Source organism: Leopardus geoffroyi, chromosome B1, assembly GCF_018350155.1.
Source record: "Leopardus geoffroyi isolate Oge1 chromosome B1, O.geoffroyi_Oge1_pat1.0, whole genome shotgun sequence".
Lineage (NCBI taxonomy): Eukaryota > Metazoa > Chordata > Mammalia > Carnivora > Felidae > Leopardus > Leopardus geoffroyi.
The window spans coordinates 101449532-101465966 of NC_059327.1; the positions used below are offsets into that span (position 1 = coordinate 101449532).

Here is a 16435-nt window from a genome sequence, read left to right on the forward strand (position 1 = left end):
AAAATTAAAAAAAAAAGACTCATCCATACGCTGCCTACAAAAGACTTTTTAGATCTAAAGTCACCTGCAATTAGAAAGGAAAGGGGTGGACAAACATCTATCATGCAAATGGAGGTCAAAGAAAGCTGGAGTGGCAATATTTATATCAGACCAAATAGACTTAAAACAAAGACTACAACAACAGACAAAGAAGGACACTATATAATAATGAGAATAATCCAACAAGGTGTAACAATTGTAAATATTTATGCACCTAATATAGAGGCACCCAAATACCTCAAAGTTAAAAACAAACATACAGGATCTAAATCAATAATCAGATAATTGTATAATACAATAATAGTAGAGGACTTTAACATCTCACATCAATACACAAGTCAACTAAACAGAAAATCAACGAGAAAACAATGGCTTTGAATGGCACCCTGAACCAGAAGGATTTAACAGATATATTCAGAACATTCCATTCCAAAACAGAATACACATTATTTTCAAGTGCACGTGGAACATTCTCTAGAATGGCTCACATATTAGCCCACAAAATAAGCCTCAACAAATTCAAGAAGATTGAAATCATTCCATGCATATTTTCTAACCACAACACTATGAAACTAGAAGTCAGCCACAACAAAAAATCTGGAAAGACCACATATACATGAAGATTAAATAATATGCTATTAAACAATGAATGGGTCAACCAGGAAATTAAAAGGAAATTAAAAAGTACATGGAAACAAATGAAAATGAAAACACAATGGTCCAAAACTTCTGGGATGCAGCAAAAGTGATTCTAAGAGGGAAGTTTATAGCAATACAGGCATACAGGCCTACTCTAAAAGCAAGAAAAATCTCAAATAACCTAACCTTGCACCTAAAGGAGCTAGAAAAAGAACAACAAAACCTAAAACCAGAAGGAAACAATAAAGATTAGAGCAGAAATAAAAAATATGGAAACTAAAACAAAACAAAAAAAAAACCCCAAAAACCAGTAGAACAGATCAATGAACCAGGAGCTGGTTTTGGGGGGGGGGGGGGGGATCAGTAAAATTGATAAACCTGTAGCCAGACAGCAAGAAAAAAAAAGAGGAAGGACTTAAATAAATAAAATCACAAATGAGAGAAGAAAAATAACAACCAACCCCACAGAAAAACAAACAATCATAAAAGAATATTATGAAAAACCACATGCCAACAAACTGTACAAATGAGAAGAGATGGATAAAGTCCTAGAAACATATAAACTACCAAAACTCAAACAGAAAGAAATAGAAAATTTGAACAGATTGATAACCAGCAAAGAAATAGAGTCAGTAATCAAAAAACTTCCAACAAACAAAAGTCCAGGACCAGATGGCTTTACAGGTGAATTCTACCAAACATTTAAAGAAGAATTAATACCTATTCATCTTAAACTATTCCAAAAAATAGAAAAGGAAAACTTCCATGTTAATTCTATGAGGCCAGCATTACCCTAATACCAAAACTAGATAAAGACATCGGTAAAAAAGAGAACTACAAGCCAGTATCTTGGAACACAGATGTAAAAATTCTCAATAAAATAACAGCATACAGAATCCAATAATACATTAAAAAAAAAATTCACTATGATCAAGTGGGATTTATTCCTGGGTTGCAAGGGTGATTCAATATTGCAAATCAATCAATGTGATACATCACATCAATAAAAGGGATAAGAACCATATAATCATTTCAATGGATTCAGAAAAAGCATTTGACAAAGTATGACATTGAATCATGAGGAAAGCCCTCAACAAAGTAGGTTTAGTGGGAACATACCTCAACATAATAAAAGACATATATGAAAAACCCACACCTAAATCATCCTTAATGGGAAAAAAACTGAGAGCTTTTCCCCTAAGATCAGGAACCAGACAAGGATGTCCACCCTCACCAGTTTTATTCAACATAATATAGGAAATCCTTGCCACAGCAGTGAGACAACAAAAAGAAAGAAAAGACATCCAAATCCGTAAGGAAGAAGTCAAAGTTCCACTATTTGTAGATGACATGATACTATAAATAAAAAACCGGAAAGACCACCAAAAAACTGCTAGAACTGATGAACAAATTCAGTAAGTCACAGGATACAAAAATCGATGTACATCTGTTGCATTTTTTTTTTTTATGTTTATTTATCTTGAGAGAGAGAAAGAGAGAGGGTGTGAGCATGGGAGGGACAGAGAGAGAGAGGGAGAGAATCCAAAGCAGGCTCCATGATGTCAGCACACAACCTGACTGAAACACCAAGGTGCCCCTAGAAATAGTGATTTAAAAAAATAATTTAAGGGTGCCTGGGTGGCTCAGTCAGTTAAGCATCTGACTCTTTATTTTGGCTCAGGTCGTGATCTCATGGTTCCTGAGCTCGAGCCCCAAATCCAGCTCTATGCTGACAGAGCAGAGGCTGCTTGTGATTCTCTCTCCTTTCTCTCTCTCTGACCCTGCCCAGCTCACTAGCTCTCTCTCAAAATAAATAAACATTGAAAAAAAATTTTTAGGGGAACCTGGTGGTTTAGTTGGTTAAATGTCCAACTTTGGCTCAGGTTATAATCTTGCAGTTTGTGAGTTCAAGCCCTGCATGGGACCCTGTGCTGACAGCTCAGAGCCTAGAGCCTGCTTCAGATTCTGTATATCTGTCTCTCTCTGCCTCTCTCTCTCTCAAAAATAAACATTAAACAAATTAAAATAAAAAATTTTTTAATAAATCATATTTGTTTAAATTTCTGCTACATGTCTATCTGGAATTCTGACCATGTTTGAATCTGTATTCTAAACACTAAGAAGTCTACAAGGCATAATTCACCACTTGTCACAAAGAGATCATGTTTTGAAAAGCTAATAGCAAAGACTGTATTATCTATAAATGAGGCATATAATGACACTTGTGCTTCATAAATTTATAATCAAGATTAAACATATTATTTGTAAGAACTGACACAGAGCATATCTTCAAGAATTTCATTCATTCACTTACTCATTCAAAAAATATTCAGTAAATATCAAGGTCCTGGGAATATGAGATGAAAACCAACCATCTGGCCCTTCCTGTCCCGCAAGGTACAGTGACTTTGCCTATCACTATGGCAATCTCCCTAGGCATCTGGCCAAAGTTGGACAGATCCTATAAATACTTCATGGCTTTAGTAACCTCCCTACAAAATAATCTGTGCCCCATTTCTCCAACCCTATAGTAGCTGAAAGAGTTGTGCAATTCATTATTTTTTAATCCAACACCTGCTATAAATGTCCTCTTTTTATATGGTATCTCTATTGAACCAGTTAGCAAGATTGTCTTCCCAATTTTACTTGTATTATATTCCCATTACTAAATTATTGAGTTTAGAGTAATGTAAAAATATAAATATGTAAGAAGAACTCCTAAAACTTAGAAACATAAAATAGAATATTTCTTTTTTCACATAATGTTTTGGACAAATGCCTTGCCCTCAAAGAAAATAAGGAAATAAGGTTAATTAATCTTACATTTAAAGATTAAGATGAAATTTGCCTCCGAGAAAGGCTCTCCAAACCTCCAAATAAGAAAACTAACAAAAGAGGACCAACCATGCAAAATGCAAGATTATGCCTACACCGAATCAAGATTTCCAAGATTAAAGGGTCCTTCTTCTCTTGAATCCCTATCCAATTCAAGTGTCATCGAGCCCGTAAGTAAATGACACCTCTCCCCAACATACACACACTATCTTCAAACAAGTCAAAGCTAGAAATAGCTATGAGGAGAAAGATCAAATTACACAGGAGAAAGAAAAAAAATCTAGGCAAGAAAATTACTATAATTAATAGAAGAGGCAGAGACAGAGACCAAGACCACAGGTGTTAGATTAAAAGATACATGTTATTAAAGCAGTAAATAAATTTTGTTTCTAATTCAAGACAAAGACTGTTCATCAAGTGATACAATTCAGAAAGTAATTTTTTAAATGGAGGTATTATTTGATTCTGTTACTCTTTTCCATTTTCTATTTATGTAATGACCACTGAATAACCTATGAATTGTTTTCTATTTGCAAAATGATTCAGCTTAGAAAGGAGTAGAATAAGACTGGTCATTCAGCAATTTCTCCCACCCATCCTTACAGACATCACATCACAAAGACTATGACTCACTTTGTCATACAATTTCTATCCTTTTAAGAGTTTTAAGATTGTAATGAATTCTGGCTCATAAATCTGATTATTAGGATTAAACTATTTGTGCCATTTCCTCACCCAAAAAAGTATACTAACAATGGTACCAAATAGTTTTTAATCCTAATTTATAAAATGATTCACTGGTTTTAAATTTAAGAGATAGAGGTTTAAGGATTAAAGTGTCTGACTAAAGTATGAATTCTCAGATCTTAGAGGATTAGAACTAGTTCTGGAATTGGCTAGAAATACTGATGTGTTATTCAATAGCTGACAAGAAAAACTTCCACAAAAAATAATGCTAGAGGCACCTGGTGACTCAGTTGGTTAAGCGTCTGACTTCAGCTCAGGTCATAATCTTACAGTTTGTGGGTTCAAGCCCCACATCGGGCTCTGTGCTGACAGCTCAGAGCCTGGATCCTCCTTTGGATTCTGTGTCCCTCTCTCTCTTGGCCCTCCCTCAGTCACACTCTGTCTCTCTCAAAAATAAACATTTAAAAAAAAATTTTAAGTACTGTTAACAAACAATTATGTTTTACCTTTATTGCCCCCTTTAAATAACATGAAAGGTGTCTACAGAAAGAACTACAGTGATGCTACATTCAACTTATCCACTTTACATGCCTCATTCTTAAGTATTTATGCTTATCTATTTAAAGTTCTAGGGGCGCCTGGGTGGCTTAGTCGGTTAAGCATCCGACTTCGGCTCAGGTCATGATCTCGCGGTCCGCGGGTTCGAGCCCCGCGTCGGGCTCTGTGCTGACTGCTCAGAGCCTGGAGCCTGTTTCAGATTCTGTGTCTCCCTTTCTCTCTGACCCTCCTCCGTTCATGCTCTCTCTGTCTCAAAAATAAATAAATGTTAAAAAAAAAATTTTTAAAATAAAGTTCTAGCTCATTCCACAAATGTAGATTGAATGTCTTCATAGGCCTCAGCCTGGTCATTCATTCAGCAAATGGAGCCAAGAGAAATTGGGATGAGTCCATTCAGTCTTGGACCCTCAGAGAAGAAAAGAAAGTAAGAGATTGTTAGGTAATGTTTGTTTGTTTGTTTAAATCCTTACCAACTAGGAATTTCCAATAACATTAGGGGACATGAAATTAAAACACATCAAGCTATTAGAAGCATGAAGGAAAGATGGTATAGGACAGTGGGAAAGAAATGCGGCCTGAAGCATGATTAGGACTAGGATAAGGTAAGAGGATTGAGAAGACTTTCCAGCTCAAGCAAACAGCCTGAGGAAAGGTGAAGAGAAGGAAGATGTGAGAAAGTCAGAAAGGAAGTAAAAAGAGTTGGCTAATTTTTCGGGTACATGTAGAACTTAACAAACATTCTTTGAGTGGCCACTGTGCATGAGGTCAGATACATAAAATCTGTCCCAGTCCTTAACCGCAAGGAGTTCACTCCCGCTCCAGGAGAGAAACAATTCAACAATGTATTACAACAGAAATCATTAGACTTTGTAGTAGCATATGTACGAAGTATTATGGGGAAAAAGAGATAAAAACGACTTCTCCCTGGGAAGTTAGGGAACATTTCACAAAAAAAGAAAACTGCTGAGATTAGCTCTTAAGAGATTTTTTTTCTTTTAAGAGAAAGGTGGAAACAGAAAGAGTGTGTGAGAGGAATTGATAACAGCGTCTTCCAAAACAAGGATCACATGAGGAAAGGCCAATCACTGTAGAAGTGACGGTCTCTAATTAAGCAAGAGCACTGGCAGCATCAGGGGAGCAGGGATGGTAAATGGTGGGCAATAAAATTGAGCAGGTAGATCACATTTGAAAAGGGTGGTCAGGTAGGGTCTGGTTGTAGATAAGTGAAGGCAGGGGAAATCAAAAGACACAGCAAAGAAAAATCACTAAGGTGGGGAAGACTCTGAGGTGTCTAGCTTTGAAGACGAGAACAATTTCACTACAGGAGTGCCTGGGTGGCTCAGTCAGCTAAGCATCCGACTCCTGACCTGGGCTCAGGTCATGATCTCACTGTTTGTGAGTTCGAGCCCTGGATCCAGCTCTGCCCTTAAAGTGCTAAGCTTTTGAGAGAGCTTGAGAGTCTCTCTCTCCCCCTTTCTCTCTACCCCTCCCCTGCCTCAAAATAAATAAACTTTAAAAAAATAATTTCACTCCAAATAGAAATTGGGTAGAAAGAGATAATAGGTTGAGAAAAACACATTAAGTTCTTTTTTACCCATTTTGAATTGAGACAGTGGCAGTTTATGTCCTTCAAGCAGAAGAAAACGGAGTATCAACACAGAGATGGGAAATCAGAGACTGAGACGAAGACCATAAATGATCTGCTGAAGGAATATGAGTACACAGAAAGAAAGGTAGAAGCCTAAAACAGAGCCTTAGGGAATATGAAAGCAAAAGACCAAAAGAAGGAGAAATCAGAAGAAAGGATAGTTGGAGGGTGAGAAAACTAGGTTGATGTGGTATAACAGAAACCAAAGAATTCTCAAGAAGACAGGAGCAGAAAATAGTATCGTGTCAAAAGTAGGGTGACAAATTGGATAAGGCCACATGATTGAAGTGGAAGACTGGGGCCCAGCATGATTTACGTAGAATTCTGGGGTGGACAGGATCCAGAGTTAAAAAGAGAAAAGGAGGTGAAGTAGAAAAAGAACACACAGGACTGCCGGATATTGGCCACAAAAGAATGAACACACAATGCACAGCATACCTAAGGAACTTCATACCACATAGTACGTGATAAAAACCCAAAATGCTCTTTAAAGAAAGCAGAATTCCTAACAAGTTTACTATTTATCCTGAAAAAATGATTCCACTCTCTATATGGAATACTCTAAGAAATGCTAACACCCAATCTCTAAGATTCCCAAATATTTTTCAAATATAACTTTGTTACATATAATCATCTTCATTAAAAGATTGACCAAGTGTCTAAATGCAAGCATTACTACACCAAGAGAACAGCAAACCTCAACTAAGCTTTCTACAGCATTACGGGCCATGAGTAGTTATTACACCGGCCAGTCCACACAAAATGGTTTCATCAGCAGCTGACATTTAGTGAGCACACCCTGAGGGAAAAGTCCTAAGCTGTACATGATGCTTATTTATATGGAGAATTCATGGTTCCTACCTTAAGATGTCAGCATCTTCACCAAGCACCTAAATCATGAACAGAGAACAATGCACTCACAGAATCTAGCCAGATCATGACTACTCTGTACAAATTTTCTTAAGACAAAAAAAAAAAAAAAAACACCTTTTCTTGGCTAATTTTATTGTTTAATTAGTTACAAATTAATGTAATCTTAATTAAAATTAAATAAATTATACTGGGGTGCCTGGGTGGCTCAGTCAGTTAAGCATCGAACTTCAGTTCAGGTCATGATCTCACAGCTTGTGGGTTCGAGTCCCACATCTGGCTCTGTGCTGACAGCTCAGAGCCTGGAGCCCGCTTCGGATTCTGTCTCTCTCTCTCTCTGCCCCTCCTCCTCCTCTCTCTCTCTCAAAAAATAAACATTAAAAAAATTTTTTTTAATTAAAAACATTATAAATTAAACAGGAAAATTCCTTTCAATCGTTCAATTATACATGCAAGAACTTCCTCAATTTTTAATCTCCAGAATACCTTAAAAACCTGGAAATCTTTCACTTCAGAATTCTGTAAGATAATTCAATTTAGAGTATAAGTTAATATGGGGAAAGTAAGTAACCCTTTGAAAATACAAACACACACACACACTCAACAGATTTCTGTAAATGAACAGGCAAGCATTAAGGATACACTGGTCAATTTAAAAGTCACCTTGTGCAGGAAGAGTGACAGAGGACAGCTGGCTTGAGACATAAATTAAACACTGAATATTGGCTGTCTGTTGACTCCAGGTCCTCCAAATTTCTTCAAACTAAAAATATCCTACAAGAATTTAGAATGGAACTAGTCTGGCTTCTAAGAAACATAGTCTATGGCTCAAGGGGTGAGGTTCCCTGGGAGTTACCACTTTTAGTCCTCTCCTAAATTCCTGGGGCTATGAATAACCTAGATCAGAGAAAGGATTTGATAGCAAAGGAGAATACAATAGCTAATATAACAATGAATACAACAAGGAAACATTGAGCCACAACTGCATTTCCTAAAGATACAATATTCTAAATTATTTTGCAAACAATCAAGCATTGGATATTGATTGAGCACTGACAGCATACAAGTACAAGGCCAGATCTCCGGTTTCAGAGTGCAGAAAATGACAAACTCAAAAGCAAAACACAACACATTTGCTTGGAACAATACATTTGCTTGGATAGAATACCGTAATGAGGTTAAGGTTTTTGCCCCAATGTGTGGATTTGCCTTGCTCCAGTTCACGTCTTAGACTCTTACCCCAGGCAGCCTTCTAACAGATGTGTGCCACAGGACAAAGGGGCCCAAGTAGGGTTTTTGGAAAATCAACACTGGAATTTGGAAAAACAAGAAAATGCTATGGCACATATGTAGTCATTATCCTGTTGCACAGACATCTTGTGGCTTAAAAATAACAGTTCTAATGATGTGAGACCTAAAAAATCACCTTTTTTAATATCACAGATGGGGATTTCTGAGAATCAATGCATAGATGAATAAAGTCAATTTTATAATTATAATGTATAAAAGAATGGTTCGTGTTTTATTACATCTGTAATATTTTATTTTCAGATTAACTTAAAAATCATACCCATCCATTTAAAATGCTATCAAAAATCTAAATGAGAATACTTAGAACTCTGTTGTCATACCATTGTCAAAGCCTAATTACATAATGGACATTTTATAAACACAAGGAGTGCCCTCAGGGCGTGTCACAGGGGATATTGCCTCTTCTAGGCTGAAGTCACTTGGCATCTAACCCTTCTTAAAAGGCTAAGGTGTGGTAATATCTATGACTCATGAATTGTCCTTTCATTGCTGTACCAATGACATGATTTCCATGATTAAATGAGCTATTAGATTCTTACTTCATTTGTTTACTGCACATAAATAGCATTACAGTAAACATTGTGTTTATTGAGGCAAATTAGTGGGATCCACTTGCCAGATATTACCCAAAAAAAGATGGGGGAGAGAATCTAGAATCACTGAATCAATGGTTCCGTTTACATGAAGTAGAGAAGAAAGGTGGCTTTATCCAATGCCCTGGGAACATAACTAGAGGTAACCTGTGAACCAGTAAGACCTCCTCCGAGGGGCTGGCTTCCCCAGTGCTCTGAAATGGAGAAAGCCCACAAAATGGGGCCCCTGGAGGGTGTTCTCTCTGACTGAACGGAAGAGTGCAATGAGGCTGGAGGAGGGCAGGAATAGAAGGCAAGGGACCTGGTGGGCAAGAAGCTCATTCAGGATGATCACAGGGGAAATCGGCATATGAAGACAGGTGATCAGTTACTGTTCTGACCCTCAATACTGTCTTCAATAAAACAAGATCAGTGAACTAAAAGGTCTGACACCTCCCTCTGAATTTCACAAGTCCATGTTTTTATGAGTCGAGTCGCATGGAATATGTGCCGTGGCAAAGGGCACGGGTGTCACGCGGGCCAGGATGCCATCCCTGCTCCACACAGGAGTGGGCAGGTCCCTCTGCGTCTCCAAGTCTCAGTATCCTCTAGAACCTGGAAGCAGACAAGTATGGCAAACAGGCAGTCAGCTCCCAAGAGAAGCCCAAGGGTAGAAACAGCACTGCTAACCGCCTCCAGTTTTTCCTAAATAAGAGCATCTGGACCAAATTTAATGCTAAAAAGTACATAGGCAGCATACATTTCTCTTGCTACACTCCACCACATGGCGTACGTGCTACTCAGGCTAAAGTGTTCTCTCTTCGGAAGTTTTCACATAGTTCACTACTTAACAGTAAATACTTAATGTTACACAATCCCATGAACATTTGGAAGGGGCCAATTAAAACATCCAGGACACAAGGAAGCTGGGTAAGGAGCACACATGCTGGAGAAACAGACTCTTGTCACCGTATTGTGCTTCTATCAAAATCTCATGTCAAACAAAAGCTACTCTATGACTAGAAGGAAAGTGCATGAAAATTGGCCCTTTCAAGTGAAAATAAAGCAGAATACCCAGGTATGAAGCAAAAGGGGCCTTCAACAACACTGAGAAGTTGAAAAATTGCTATTCAGTCTTCTCCCTCCCCTTTCATTTCTGCCTTTGCCCTCCCCACCTCACACCTCCTTGCCCTGTCTCCCCCTTCAGCACCTAAGACACATCCCCCATACCTAACCAGCACCCCCCACATTTATACCATCCCTCCAAATACCCAAAGGATATTTGCATTTTAAAAGACATCAGGGCAGAAAATGTTCATGCCAAAGGAATAAATCTCAGAGAGATTTTCAGGTCAACTGGACAGTTTGAGGAATGAGACTAGGGGGTTTTTAACTTTTCAAATAGGTCTAGATATCTGAGCCATAATTCAGTGGGAAATTGTCACAACCATCAACTCTGCTCTTTTTTCCCCATGTTTTCTGGTCAGTCTCATTTGTTTGGGGTAATGGAGGAAATGTGGTTGGGAAGATACTGTTATATCATGTCCACAATCATTTTTCCTTGTATCTTTCCCATCGGTCTTGTCTTGGTTCGGTCAACTATCAGCACAGCTTTGACATGTCAGAAAAATAGACTGTACTTAAACTTATGTCCACGTTGAGCTACACAGAAGTGGTTTAAATTCATCACATCTTTAGGTTTGTATTGTTAGTCTATTGCCTGCTAAAAGGTGGAAAAAAAATCAGTACCCTCCACAAATCTGGAGTATTCTAATCTTCACTTTTAACATGTAGTCTTTAGCTAGTTATCAAGTTGGAAGGATTCTCAACCTTAGCACTATTAACGTCTGGGATCTGGGGCACCTGGGTGGCTCAGTCAGTTAAGCGTCCAACTCTTGATTTCGGCTCAGGTCATCATCTTATAGTTTGTGAGACCGAGCCTAGTGAAGAGCCTGCTTAGGATTTTCTCTCTTTCAAAAAAAAAAAAAAAAAGAAGAAAGAAAAGAAAAGAAAAGAAAAGAAAAGAAAAGAAAAGAAAAGAAAAGAAAAGAAAAGAAAAGAAAAGAAAAGAAAAGAAAAGAAAAGAAAAGAAAAGAAAAATTGTGGCTGGGATAAAGTAGGATGCACTGTAGGACGGTTAACAGCATCCCTGGCTTGGATCTCCTAGATACCAGTAGCACCCTTCCAAATGAGCCAAAAATGTCTCCAGGCATTGCCAGACTTTGGGGGGTGGGGGGGATGGGGCAAAATCACCCACCTATGAGAACCAGTGAGGTAAAATAAGATAGCAAAAAAACTCAGAGTTGGAAAGAAACAGTTAACAGCTATTATTACAAGGGTGGTAGTGTGGTATGCAATTCAGAATTATCCTCAGTCACTAGCCCCCATACAGTCATATTCTAAAGGAAATAGGGTATCAAAAGCTTCAAAGGAAAAAAAATCCAGCAACTAATAAAGGGTCTTAAAAAAAAAAAAAAAAGAGATAGAGAGACAGAGTACTAGGGGAAGGTCCAACATGAACCTAATATGGAGGAGAGCTCTTTTATCTTGTAGTCCTAGAACATGCTCCTTTATTATTATAGACAGTTTATGCTGCTAGAAGAGAACAAAACTCATTGGGATATATACGCACCTGGCCCTAATCAGCTGTGTTCACCTAGCAGACTACTGCAAAACAAACTTCAAACACAAAGCTTAAAATTTAATTTGGAAAACCTATTCAAATTACTAAAATAGAGAAATAGCACTAACCCATACATATTGGATTACGAGCATCTTTTCAGTTTTACTGAATAGAAGCGGTTGATAACATTTAAAAATTATGGCAGGCCTGGAAAAAAAATGAAAGACCTGCATCTTTTGCTTGTTGCTGCTTTGGAATCAATAAAAACCCAAGCAATATAAAAGCACATTTCTCATTTGTCAACTCAGATCTCACTGCAAAGCTTTCACCTCTTCCAATCACTTCACAGGTGGGAAGGACATTCCATCAGCATCTTAGGATAAAGAGGTGACTCCTGGGGCGTGGAACTCGGAACTCCTGCAGGACTTTTCTCAGGCAAATAGAGGATCAGATTCTTCACCAGAAACCAATAAAGGTGGAACTCACAGCTTTTAAAACAGACTTTTTACCTACACTTACAGGAGAACAGTTACAATACGCTCTGATCCTCCTTCTCTCACTTCAAATTCCAACGGTGTCAGCCAGTTTTATGCCCTTTTCCCTCTCTTTTCTCTAGACCAGTGGGTCTCAAAGTGTGGTCTCAGGTCAGCATCACCTGAGAACGTGTTACAAATGCAAATTATCAGGCGTAAGGAATTCTAGGCCTATGGAAGCAGAAACTCTGGGAGACAACGTTCAGCAATGTGTTATAACCGCCCCCCCCCCCCCAGGTGATTCTAATGCACTCCTGGAGTTTGAGAACCAATGATTTAGGCTAGTGTTATTTCTATAACCACAGATTATTTTTCACAGAACACAAAAGTGTACGATGGTAAAATGAGTTCTCTTCGCACTTTGTATGAATTCTCATTTGATCCTCAAACCTGCTGCAAGGTAGACATTACCCCCATTTTTAGGTATCAGAAAACAAGCTCAAGGTCCCAAAGCTAATAACTGCAGGCGAAAGATAAACGTTTTTGCAGTTCTTGTCACTATTGAAACAAAAGTGTGTCGCACTTTAACAAAAGGTCCACATCTTCTGCGGCTTCAGCTTTCGGCAATTTGGAAAAAAAAATAGAAATGGATGTGTAAGAGCAGTGTGCCAGATGGCCTGGATCCTACCAAATCAGAGTTTAAGGGCACACTCTGGAAAGGTATTTTTCCAGTAAAGAGCACTTAATTCAGCCTTGCCCCCCCCCCTCCCCCGCCTTTGTCCGCGGGACTTCGCGCATCCAACACAGAAGGGGTTGGAACTTCAGGATGGGGACCCAGACTGTTTCTCCGCAAGCCGCTCGCCTCTCCGCCGTTGGGCATCCCCTAAGTTACAGGTTGTCTGCGCGAAGGGAGCCCGCCTCCCAGGCCTTGGAGGCTCAGGGCCCAGGGGACTGGTTTACCAGGGGAAACTGGCACACTCCAAAGCCTGGGGAAGGATCTAACCCGACACCGCAGCTGGGGAGGAAGGGGCGAGTGGTGAACCCGAAACCACCGAGGGCCGCTAGGAAAGAAACCACAAGTCCCACTAAGGTCGGGGTGAAGAGAAGGAAGAAGCGCGGAGGAGGGAATGGAGCGGAGGGGGAGAGAACCACAAGAGTGGAGATGGGATCGGGGAAGAAGAGCCGGCCAGCACTCACTGTGAGGGTCGCTCTTCTCCCGGACCCCATCCACTCGGCCGTCGGGGTGGATGCGCAGGAAGAAGCCCCCGTTTTTGCAGTACAGACGCTTGGGGTCCTTGAAGTGGCCGGGCGGGAAGGCGCCGCTGCCGCCGTCCTCCGGCAGGGCGGGCAGCGTGGTGATGCTCCCGGCTGCCATGGCCCCCCCGGGGCCCTGCCGGGGTGCCCGCGCCCCAGGAGCCGCGCGGGGAGCCGCCGTCCCCCGGCCCCGGCCCCCGACCCGGTCCGGGGCACGGCCCCGGCCCCGGCCCCCCAGCCTCCCGCCCGGCGGCGCGCGACCGCGCCCGCGGGCCCCCAGCGTCGCGCCTCTCGGCCGCTCCCCTCCGCGTCTGCCCTGGAGCGCGGTGCGCCGCGGCGCTCGGGAGCCGGGGCTTAGGGCTGGGTGTCTCCGCGGCCGCCGCTCTCCGGAGGGCCGCCTCTCCAAGCTACAGAGCCCGGGTTCCGGCTGCAACCGCGAGCACCGCGTCCGCCGCTCTGGCCCCGGCCCGGCCGCGGCGTCACATCTTGTACATCTCCACCCCCGAACACCCACCAACCCCGCACGCCCCCGGCCCTCCTCCCTTCCTGCGCGCCGCCCCCTACTCGCTCGGGACTTTACGAGGCCGGCCTCTGGATCGGGAGCTTTGGCCGCAGCACGCAAGCGCCCGACATCAGTCCCAGGGGGGCAGCGGGGAGCGGGGGAGGTAAGGAGGGCGCGCCGGGAGGCGACCGCCCGGGGCCTCCGCAACTCTAGGGGCTCGACCCCGGCTAGTTCCCCAGAAGTCGCCCCAGGCCCACCCTGCCGATCACAGTCTTTCCTCACACCGTGGAGCTTTTGCTGTGCAACCAGCCGTGACTCAACTTTTAAACGTTTAAATGCAACTTTCTCCCCCATTCTTTTTCCTTGCCAGCGTTCCAGAGAAGAAACTATTTCCACCCCCAAGAAGTGAAGGATTCCGAAATGAGGGCGGATACTGTGTCAGAATAAGTTTTGAACACCTCTAATCACCAAAATAGGGGAGGGGGGTACGTGTGGGGCACAAACTTTATAATTGAAGGCAGAGGCTGAAATCATTTACTAATAAAAAGGAAAGAAAAGAGGACAGAGGAAGAGAGCAGACTGGATTGCTAAGAGAAAACCATTTTCTTTTACCACCCTAACTGGAAGTAGCCAATGTGGAAAGATGAAGATAGGCCTCAAATCCTTACGAGATTACAAGTGTGTTTGATGAGGGAGCCTGGGGCAAGCTGAGGGCAAAGTACAGGCTCACAGCAACACTTTCCCCCACCTCCCCCCAGGGTGGGATATGTGTGATATTCCTCGGATACTTCTGCCTACCCAAGAACAAAGGAAAGGAGTTAAGGTGCTTGCTGTGGTGACGTGGGAAACTAAGGCAAATGAAAAATTAAATTCCCTTATTGCCTACAGCCCATTGACAGGTCCTTGAAACCAGCAGAGTGACCTCCCTCTAGGAGCTCAGCTGCCTCAAGGTGACACTTTGCTGGGGGCAAAAGAGAATCTTAAGCTTAACATTATCCTGACACTGCGCACCCCACCCCCCCCAGGATCCTGTAAGTCTACTTTAACTTATAAAAATCCTTTGGAAACTTACTTTATCTCAACTGCCAAAGGATATATGCTGGCAATCATGCTCCAAGCTTATGCCCCCTGATATACAACTGAAGGGTCTCAGGTTTTACTAAGTAAAACCCACAGGTTTTACTAAGTGGTAATAAATGGTGTTTTCTTAACAGAAGCTAGCCCCTCAAGGTCCTGGAAACCTTGCTTCCAAAATTCCTTAAGACTTACATTGTCCCTGACCCTTTCCCAACCTTAGGGTATATAATCAGTTCCCTGTCACAACCCCATCGCAGCTCTTTCTGCCCTCGGGTCACATTCCCGTGCTCTAATAAAATCACCTTTTTGCACCAAAGACATCTTCAAGAATGCTGTCTTGGCTGTCAACTCCCACCGACCCCCCCTCCAACTTTCACCCCAAAACCTCATCAGTGTTCATATCTTATTCCTAAGCTGGCATAGCCCTGGTTAAATTGTTAGGTATTTCTTGGCAAGAGGGTAGTTTTCTAAAAATCCCAAACTAGGGGCGCCTGGGTGGCTCAGTCGGTTAAGTGGCCGACTTCCGCTCAGGTCATGATCTCGCGGTCCGTGGGTTCGAGCCCCGCGTCGGGCTCTGTGCTGACAGCTCAGAGCCTGGAGCCTGTTTCAGATTCTGTGTCTCCCTCTCTCTGTGACCCTCCCCCGGGTAATGCTCTGTCTCTCTCTGTCTCAAAAATAAATAAACGTTAAAAAAAAAAAATTTAAAAAAAAATCCCAAACTACAAAATTGAAGTTGATTGGACTTTGGTAATTTTCAGTAGAATATAACGGGTACTACAGATTAGCAAAATATCCGTCCAGAAAATGTCTTAATCTTGAGCATCTACCATATGCCAAGCATTCAGGTAAGTGCAGTGGGAGGGGCCCAATCAAGCAGGATCTTCTCCCCACAGTGCGGGAGATACTATGGGCAGCGTGAACAACGCAGATACCATACCGGCAGAAAGTGCCAAGGCCATAGAAGAGTAAGATGAGGTGTAAGATTTCAGAAAAGGGGTAATTCAGCTTGGGGGTAGACTGGGGTTAGGGAAAGCTTCTAGGAAGATGTGAGAAAATGGTAGTTTCTCTATTTAGGAACATGTTTGGTTTCAAGAGATCAGTGCATCGAAAGACGGATGCTTTTGTTCATGAGTCTCCATGAGGGTTTTAATTCTAGATGCAATCCCAGGATGTTAAATAGAAAGAAGTACGAATTGATTCTTTGGAGCTTTAACACCAGGCATAGTCTTCTCTTGGCTGCTGTATGTTCTCTGACTGCTCTTCCCAAATGGACAGGTTTTAACTTCATTGAAAAATCAGTTAGGACTAATGACCCCCTTCCAGATGATCTCTGTAGGTATCCTAGGG

The 16435-nt window shown here is 41.6% G+C and overlaps 1 protein-coding gene across 2 annotated transcripts in view; it reads right to left on the reverse strand.

The window, feature by feature from the left end:
• The window catches only part of FGF2 (fibroblast growth factor 2), a 66121-nt gene extending 51801 nt beyond the window's left edge, over positions 1-14320 (reverse strand). The window contains exon 1 of one of the 2 annotated variants that reach the window (XM_045468271.1): positions 13453-14320. In XM_045468271.1, coding sequence (XP_045324227.1) covers positions 13453-13630 — 178 coding nt within the window. In that variant the 5' untranslated portion in view covers positions 13631-14320. The remainder of the gene's footprint in view (positions 1-13452) is intronic. The other variant, XM_045468264.1, reaches the window with a different exon arrangement.
• Positions 14321-16435: the final 2115 nt, after the last annotated feature.